Source organism: Arachis hypogaea, chromosome 6 (assembly GCF_003086295.3).
Source record: "Arachis hypogaea cultivar Tifrunner chromosome 6, arahy.Tifrunner.gnm2.J5K5, whole genome shotgun sequence".
Classification (NCBI taxonomy): domain Eukaryota; kingdom Viridiplantae; phylum Streptophyta; class Magnoliopsida; order Fabales; family Fabaceae; genus Arachis; species Arachis hypogaea.
In genome coordinates, this window is record NC_092041.1 from 109,026,532 (window position 1) to 109,036,043 (window position 9,512).

The following is a 9,512-nucleotide window of genomic DNA, read 5'->3' on the forward strand; positions in this document are numbered from 1 at the left end:
ATTATTATTTAATTTTTTATCTGCAGATATCTTGGTCTTCTTAGTCAGAAACTTTTGTCAACTTACGATTTTTTTGTAAAAGTAGTTTTATTTTATAAATCTTTTGTGTCATGCATAATTTATACTGTTAGAACAAAGTGAATTATAATTTAAAAAAAATATTCTCGTAATGTTATTATGCATAAAAATACTAGTTCTAATATAATACACAAATGCACTAATGCTAACTTAATACATGAATGATGCACAAATGAACTAATGCTAACTTGATGCATAAATGAACTGATGCTAACTAATGCCACTGGTATGATGAAAACTGAACTAATACAATTTAACAAATTCTAATATAATACACAAATGTACTAAAACTAAACTAATGCAATTTAAGAAAAAGAGTAGAAATATAACAAGCCCAATTTCTACAATTTTAATACAAATAATTTAAATTGTAGAATAAAACAAGTTAACTAGATTTCAAAATATAAGCATATTTTTATCAGAAATTATTTTTAATATGGAAAAAAAATTGGTGTTTTGGTTGAATATTGGCATTTGAAGTGTATTACAGTATTGTGAAAATTATTCAACACGCCCGCACGTGTTGGCTAAGATGCTGCCACGTGTTCAACACGCCCCCCATGTGTTGGCCAGAATGATGCCACGTGTTCACCACGCCTCCCGCGTGTTGCACCACGCCCCCCACGTGTTGACTTCCCACAAAAAAAATCTACCAATCTATAATTACACCACATTCTTCCATTTTCAACAAAAACACCAATATTTTTTCCATACAAAAAAAAATTAGCCTAATTTTATAAACTAAATTCTCATAATAGAAGTATAATAGAAGTATAATGAAAAAAAAAATTCTCAAGGACCTATTTGTCCTTCGAACTTTATTTGTAAAATGACGTCAAGGACTTATTTGTCCTTCGAACTTTTTTTCCCTTCCAACGTGGCACCGTAACGGACACCTGTATACCGTTTCAGCCACGTCAGCTAGTTCCGTTAGGTGTATGAGAGGCAAATAGACGGAAGGACTAAATTGTCCTCCGTTTATTAAAATCAGGGACTTTTTGTATTTAAATTTTGTCAGGGATGTATTTATCAAAAGTTTGAAAAGTCAGGGACCTATCTGTCTTTTTTTCTTATTTTTATTCTTAACGTTACCTTTAACAAGAGCGAAAGGAGAGACGGAAGAGAAGAGTGAAAGAGTGAAATAAGGAAAGGAGGAGGAAGATAGAGAGACAGAGAAGTGGAGGAAGAGGTAAAATGACAAAAGATTGAGGAAGACACTGAACAGAAACTAAAAGAAAAAGTATATTTAAAAGAGCAATGTTAGGATCAGCAATTTTTTGTGATTGTTAGCCATCAACTAGCCATCAATGATGATTTGATGGTGTGAGATTGGTGTGAAATTTCATCCAATGGCTCACCTTCCTCTGCTGATTACATGCTGGCCAAAATTCAACAAAACTGCTGGTCTCCTAGACTTTTCCTATTTAAAATTATAAAAAAAGAGCGAGGACAGTGCAAAATATTTCATTAAATTTGTGCCTCTATCCTAATCTCTCCTATTTCTAGCCATCTCAGACACAAATTTATGTCTTTTTTTTTTTTTTGTCGTAAGACACAAATATTTGGTCTTCCATATCTCGATCACAACAATTAAACATGTGTTTTGTTGATGTCTCTGCCAATATTAAGTCAAGAAATGAATACATAATTATCCTTTTCTCTTATGTAATTAGTATTTAATTTCTACATGCTAATTGCAGGTGATGATGATTTGTTTTTTTATCTCCTATATATCATTTGAAAACAAAATTAAACATAGGATGACAAAAGTACATCATAACTAGGTGTGTAATGATAGGAAATAGCTATATAGATCAAGAATATGTTCAATAATTAGTTAGGTTAGCAACAGTAAAGAATTGAGGATTTAGCCATGGATCATTAATTTGGCACTTGATACCATCTAAAAGTAATAACAAGTTAAGAGAAATTAGGACAGAGAAAATAGAGAACTAGATAAAAGAGAATGATTATTATTATCACACATTTACAGTGTACACCAAGAGGCTCGTATTTATAGACAAGCCTTGACACTATAATATATACATTCTAATGTTAACAACCCTCAGATCTTTATTGTTACTAAACTAATTCTTGAACATATTCTTGATCTATATAGCTATTTTCTATCATTACAAGGTGAAAGAATTAAACACAATTGAAGATGACCAAATGAAATTTCAGGTCTCACATTCTTCCATTTCCATCATCGAGGCACATCAACTTTTTTGAAGCATAAAGTGTTCATTCTTGGATACACAATTAACTATGTAAAATGACTGCTGGATCTGATACACAATTAATTAGAAGTATATGAATAGAAAATAACTAGTTAACTACCATCCGAGCAGTAACAATTATATTCTTATTCTTGGATTTTCTGGTATTTGTACGAATTAAACCAAAAATTTTATTTAAACAATTAAGAACTTGTTGCGAGTATTAAGGAAAATAAGTTGCCTGACATTTTATTTGAGACTATTTCCAGTCTTCCACACATTCTCCTATGCACTTTTAGAGTATTCACCAAGAAACATTCCTTCTTGTCTTGTGGCAAGGCACCATATGTTGAGAGTTTTATAATTTTTTATTTCCAAACAAGATAATAGAATCCGTGACACTTGGTTAAGTGAAAACAAGTTCCTTTTCTTCAACCACACCCCACATTTCCTTCCACACAAACTTTACAACATCAATACTGTAATACATTATAACATAAAACTTGTGTATGGCACCTGGTAGCATGATAATGAAATTCAGTTTTAAATTCAAAGATAAGTTTCTTCCTTGAAAGTTGAAACTTTGCAAGAAAAAAAAAAAACTGTTATTTAAGTCTCATGTTCCTACTCAAAGTCCGCTGCAGAATTATTTATATAATTAAAGGAACATAAAGTAGTATATGCTGACCGTTTCAACATGAAGGAATCAAGCAAAAGCTGTAGCCTAACTATGCACAACTCTATATTGATTTCAACGTCTTTCATTTTGTAACCTTCGAGTCTTCATTTGCTTGCGTCCACGTGGAGCAGGTAAGCCATGCCTTCTGTTTGGGGGGATATCCTCGAATTTCAGATCTTCTCCATTGATCATGTATGGATTACCATCTTCTGGTGCAGTGAACTCCGCCGGGTTTCTGTTAACTACAATTGTGCTTCCAGAGATACTTTGCCAGGGCTCTGCAACATCCAATCTATGTTGATTCGAGGTTTCCGTTTCAACATTGGCCCCCCTGAGCTGCAGACTATCTACATTTTGCATGGCTGAATTGGAGCCATTCATCTTAGTTCCATTTCCATACCTTGGCAAATTTTGGTCCCTGAAATCAGTACTTCTGATCTTCCCACCATGCTGATCTGTTGAAGTGGCAGAGATTGGAGAGTCAAAAAGGCGGTTTCGTGATTTATCTGATAAATTAATGCTGCTGAGATGCTCAGAAATCTGCCTTCGTGGGGAACCATGTGTCTCTCTCTCCAAGTTTGCACTGCATATGCCGGGATTAGAGGGTCTCCTAACCATTTTAGCACTTCTACTTGCAGTAGATGATGTGTCTGTCTCCCTACCTGCCCCGGTTAAGCTAAGTAAATGCAGCGCATGTATTGCTTCATTGGAATACGTATCATGAGATACACTCTGATAACGATCATGTTCCATCCCATTACTTTCTCCAGTAAGTGTGCGTTCTGCATTCATGCTGCTCATGTTTCCAGAATCAGTTGGAAGCTTCTCTAGGTCAATATCTTGAGAACTTGGGGAGTTAAGGTCAAAAAGATCCCTTCTCCTGTTCTGCCTTTGTGTCGACCCAGATTGAAGTGAAATTAAGTCTAAGTTACTACCTCTAGGCTGCGAAACAGTTCTGTTGCGTAAATCAACGCATCCCAGGGATGCATTCTTCTTGCTCGACAATGGCTGAACATGAGAAGCACTTCCATCCTGCTGCATAATAGTCTCGAATTGGTTTGATCTTCCATTGAAATGTGAGGAAGCACCAGAGGATCCACACTCTGCATTCCTCCTATTAAAATTTGGAGTTTGAGCAGGACCAAGCTTCCTGGTATCACTTGGTGAGTAATGGGATCCATTTGATGACTTATTTTTTGATTGTGGAACTTCAAACCCAAACGGGAACTGATGGAGTGCGCTTGAAGAAAAGTAGTTACTTGAATTTTCTTTTCTTGGGAATGCATTTCCTTGTCTTCTGTTAATTCCAATTTCTGTATCACTTACGTGATCTTTTTCCCTCTGGACAGACATTTCCAGTTGGCAGCTTAAATTTTCTACGTCAGGTAGAGACCTCTCATATTGATTCCTTGCCAAGATCTCTACAACTTCCATTGGGATATCATCTTCTGACTCATGGTCAGAGTCCTCTGCTGTCAAATCATCACATCTTTCCAGACTATTATCTAGATCAACAACTTCAATCATTTTGTTATTGTTTCCGGCTCCATTGGTTCCCTGAAAAAGAAGGGCTGTTATCTCCTTGGAGACATGGTTTCTATGAAAAGTTCATTGTCTCATGACCCTAAAGAAAAAACATTCATGCGAAGGAAATCTACACATTTTAAGAGATTAATTTAGCAGTTAAAGTTCGATGAAAACAAATAAACTGAAGAATTCCCAACTGGACATCAATAAGAGAATGTCAATAAACTACGGCATGAATAAATATTTGATGGTCAAAAGAACTAATTCCTGTTAGTTTGAAGAATCTGATCAAGCTACAAAGCAGTTTCATATGATGTTATTTAAATATTTCTGGTTAAAGAAATCAAATAGTTGACCATATCAAAAGTTTGAAGAAAGTATGAAGCACACATATCACAAAAATAAGAAGATCTGGTTGATGCTCACATGATAAAATGTCCAAAAGACAAATTTATGGCAGGGCCAGTGGAATCTCGTAGAAACAACTAAATGAACTAATTGCAAAATTCTTAACAAATGGAAATATAAAGAAATAACATCTATTTTGATCATGGAAGTCAATTTTTTATTTTATTTTATTTTTTTTGGAAAAAGGAGAGAGGAGGGGGGGGGGGTTGAAAGTTTAATACTACTTACTTCAAGATATACTTCTTTTCCTTTTTCAAGAATTGCATTTGACATGTCATTTGAAGGATTTTTTCGAGCTCCAGAATAAATGGCTTTGCCGTCCATATTTCTAAGTTGAGCTCTTGAAGTACCCTCTCGAAGCTGAATTTCTTTTTGACTGATATTTTGCTTGTTGCAAATCTGTTCCGATGGATAGCCTTTTAAGGGAAGATGCCTTTCCTCATTGAGTTCTTTCCCATTTGATGTACCTTTTGTTGATGGAACTGCAATGCATTCAGGCCTACTTGACAAATTCTTTGATGCTGTATGTGCAAATGAACCTCCAACTAGCTTGTCATTTTTCCTCCCGGTTATAGAATCCATTTCTGCATCAGCTTGAGGCATCTTGCCTTTTCCTTTGGAATTGCAGACATTTCTATTCCTTAACATATGCAGCGGAAAATCATCCTTTCCCTTCTCAGTGGATGCACAAGGAAAGGATCCAGAAGGACTTTCAGACAGATTTTCCTTATTTGTGACATCCACCGTGCTCCCACTCTTTCTCCACTGTCCTTCTTGTGGCCTAGAAATCAAGTGTTTGTCAACATGAGGAACCGATTTGTGCCTTTTACCTGCAGTCTTATCTGTTCTAGAAACTCCCCCTGGGTTTTGAATTTCGTTATCAAGCCTCTGGGAGCACATATCTGCAGATGTTGACTCTTCATCCACAACAAACTTTCGCTTTCTACCGCGACCCTTATATGTCAAAGTCGAATCTACTGGAACATCCTCGTTTTCTTGGAAAACTGGTGGTGCCTCTGAAGTTGCAAACTGATTAAGAGGACCATGAGATAGTGATCTGCTTGCGGTGGTTTTATCAGTCTTTGCCTCTCCATTTTCATTTAACAAGTCCTTAAGCAAGCGCATCTTTCTAGGTCTCTTACGAGTTAAACTGGTTGACCTTTCTACATTACGACCCTGATGATTTCTGACAATTTCATCTTCATTTTCCACTGACACATCATGATTGCCATCAGCCAACTCTGGTGAAAGATGTTCAGTTGCATGATCAATGATGTTATCTCCGACAACTACTGTACATTCCCTCAAAATTGAACCAGATTGTCTTAAACCGTTGTGGCATTGGTTTTCTTCAGAAGTAGGTGTCCCTTCATTAATATCAGAAGGGCTCTTATCCACATTAGCTTCACAAGCTGTTTTGGTATTTGGAAACAAAAAAAACGAAGAAATCAATACACTCTTATTATGATACATACAAATTTAATTTCTCGGTACCATGTTACTGCAGCCTAAATTTATAAAGTTTACTCAGTTTAACCTACCTATTTTATTTATATGACATTCTTCCATGTGATCTGGACGAGCTTCTGGAAGTGTAACACTTGACACTTGATGATTGAGATTAATCTCCGAGCCAATATCATGGTCTGAACATAACAGAGAAAATCAATCAACACACAGAAAGTAGGAAATAAGAAACTCCTATATAACTGAGCTTGAACTTACCTGTTATTTTGTTCTGTACAATTTCTGCATTATTATTTTCTATCGCATTCCTAACTGGTAAACCATCAGTGTCACCAGTCAGATCAATAGGAATATTAAGATCGAACTCCGCATTCACTGGAGTGGCAGCACTAGCCACTGGAGATTCTGGAGTACCAGAATTGACAACCGCATTACTGCAGTTACAATCAGATATACCTCCATTCCTGTGGCTAACATCTGTTTGATCATTTCCATGAATGATTTCGTTAGCAGTTGCCTGTTGACAAGTTTCACAGCCCCACCATCGAAATTTCGGCACTTCAAGTGGTGGAAGTGGCAGTTCGTTATCAGACTCATCCATTGGAAATGGCCAACATTTTCTCCAATCTTTCTTTCTTATATCCGATACGTAACCACTGAACAAACAAAAAAGGATGTGTTAGGGATCCCAATTTTCATAATATTAATACATACACATGATCCCAAATGAAATATATTAATGTTCTTTTGTCAAGCGGGATAAGGTCCAAGTTCTTCCCAATAAACTATACTAGCTCTTCAGAATCTCCATGTTTTGGCACCATCGTTCATATGATTCTTTATTATCATCCTATACTTCCACCTCTTGATTAATTGGATTCTAACTTTAAGTTACTAGCATTTGAAGATCATTAATTATACTGTCCTCTAATGAACACTCATACATATAATAACACTGTATCTTATAAGAATGATTTACATAAACTGCAGGCATCAACAACATGAAATCATACACTAAATGAAGGCTGATATATAAATTGATTGATCCGCTCCACACTCAAATACCATCAGAAATGTTTGAAATAAAATATTGTTAAAAGGATAAGCTCAGATAGATACATAGTATCAGCTAGTATAATATGATATAAAAACAGTAATGACACTTGAACCTAGAACCTCATGCAAACTATCAAACTTGATGACCTTATCAGACATGTATAAATATGGGGAATAAGGATTACCGTATCGTGAAATGTTCGCATGTCTTATTAGCGGTGCCGATGGGAAGATCTATACTGATTGAATCCACACTAACAAAATTACTCTCCATGAGCTTGATGATCCTATATAGTTAGAATCACATCCAGAATTATTCTCCACAATTATCTGTGTATGTCTGCACGCAAACAAACAACTTGAGCTATATATAAGCACAGCTAGAGTATCCCTATTCACGAAGGATCAAATACTGAAATGTAAAATATAACTTGAAGGTTCCAATAATCAATTGAGGCTTCCATCAATTAGAGGCTCGTGAAAGATTTATTCATATGTAGGGAAAACGCCACACACAAGCATATATATAATTGTGCATACATCACAGGCAAAAAAATCTTACTACCCTATTAGGGTTTATTCAAAGCTGCTAAGAAATTAAAAGGAAAGACAAGCTAAACAAGGTAAAAATTAAAGTTAAAGTAACATTAAACCAATTAAACCTCGACACACAGTGATTAATCACATAAAATAATAACCTCCAGCATTATGAAAGTACATAAACCCTAGTTTTACACTCAATAAATCCAACCACGTAGATGCCCAATGTTAATAATATATTTGAATTAAAACCCTAAGAAAAAATTAGCCACTAACCCATATAATTACCCCAGATGTGGATACATAAATGTACCTAGCAATATTAACTAAATACTAGGGTTTTTTAATTTCCGTTATGAAACTCGTCAGCTTCGAAGCTAAAACGCTATGGGAACATAAATTAATAGCATGCGAAAATCCCACATAAGAGAAAAAAAGTCCTAAGAAGTCAAAGCAACACATAGAAGAAAGAATATGAACACCCAAAATATTAGGGTTCAATGTGATTACGTGATTAAATAAATTCATGTCTCATTAAGAGATATATAATTAACTAAGCTCAATTTACAATGTAATCAACTAAGCTAGCTAAGTTAAGAAAAAAAAAATCACCGAAAGAAATAATTAATGCAACAAAGGAATAAAAATTCAGATAAGAGAAACATAAATAAATAAATATAAATAAAATAACCCAAAGGAAAAGCTGAAGTGGACACACACCCACCGTAAACAGTACAACGATACCTAAATATCTAAACAAAAAAAAAAGAGCTCTATGGAATAATCGAAGCAACGGTTCAGATCAAAAGCTAAACAGAAGAGCGAGCTATGAAGGAGATAGAGATAGAGAGGGAAATTATAAGACGAAGCAGGTGAAGGAGCACCGAGACTCACCCGTGGACGAGAGCACGCGATTTTTCTCCCCTAGCTTGGAGCATCGATACTCCACGGCTCCTCCAAGAAACGAGAAGAAATGATAGAGAACTGGAAGGAGAGTGATTAGAATGAAGTTTGAGGATTGGATTCGCAGCTCAAGAAGCAGAATTTGGGTGCGAAAAATCACGCAGAAACCCTAGTGAGAGAAAGGGTTTTCGATTCTTTAGGGAGAAGAGAGAGTGTGTGTGAGAGAGAGAAAGAGAAAGAGAAAGAGAAGAGAGAGAAAGAATTTTTATCTTGCTGTACTTTGGATTTGGAAGATGGGGGTTTGCGTTTGTGTGTTGTTGTAATTGTTTTTTATTTTTTATTTTATTTTATTTTTCTTTTGTTTTTTTAGAAATAAATAAAAATAAAAAAGAAGATGTAGTATCGTGTCATATGATGCATTTCCTAAACTAGCACAAAAGAAATGTAAATGTAGAGAGAGAAAGAGGGAGTGTGCGTGTGAGGTGAGAGAAAGGATCAACCATCTGGAGAGTGACACGTGGCGCCAGCATGAGCTTCCTGTCAGTTGCCACTCATAATTGCTTGTGGATCATGGCAGGGAAACCCTAGACGGAAAGGGTAATTATTATTTCTAGAATTTTGTTGAATGTTTGTGT

The 9,512-nt window shown here is 35.5% G+C and overlaps 1 protein-coding gene across 1 annotated transcript; it reads right to left on the minus strand.

Moving 5' to 3' along the window:
• Positions 1–2,822: 2,822 nt before the first annotated feature.
• Positions 2,823–9,295, minus strand: LOC112757766 (protein EMBRYONIC FLOWER 1). The gene is made up of 6 exons (XM_025806324.3): positions 8,869–9,295; positions 7,620–7,774; positions 6,637–7,034; positions 6,453–6,557; positions 5,140–6,323; positions 2,823–4,533 (listed from the first exon to the last, which is right to left on the minus strand). The coding sequence occupies exons 2-6, from the start codon at positions 7,706–7,708 to the stop codon at positions 3,049–3,051; spliced, it is 3,261 nt and encodes a 1,086-aa protein (XP_025662109.1). The 5' UTR covers positions 7,709–7,774; positions 8,869–9,295; the 3' UTR covers positions 2,823–3,048.
• Between the last annotated feature and the right edge of the window lie 217 nt (positions 9,296–9,512).

Bases quoted from the DNA above. Each gene is read 5' to 3' on its own strand.
- LOC112757766 (XM_025806324.3), bottom strand. From the start codon at position 7,708: ATGGAGAGTAATTTTGTTAGTGTGGATTCAATCAGTATAGATCTTCCC. The intron at 6,558-6,636 runs GTAAGTTCAAGC...TGTTATGTTCAG, and splicing joins TGTACAGAACAAAATAACAG to ACCATGATATTGGCTCGGAG. The intron at 6,324-6,452 runs GTAGGTTAAACT...ATACCAAAACAG, and splicing joins ATGTCATATAAATAAAATAG to CTTGTGAAGCTAATGTGGAT.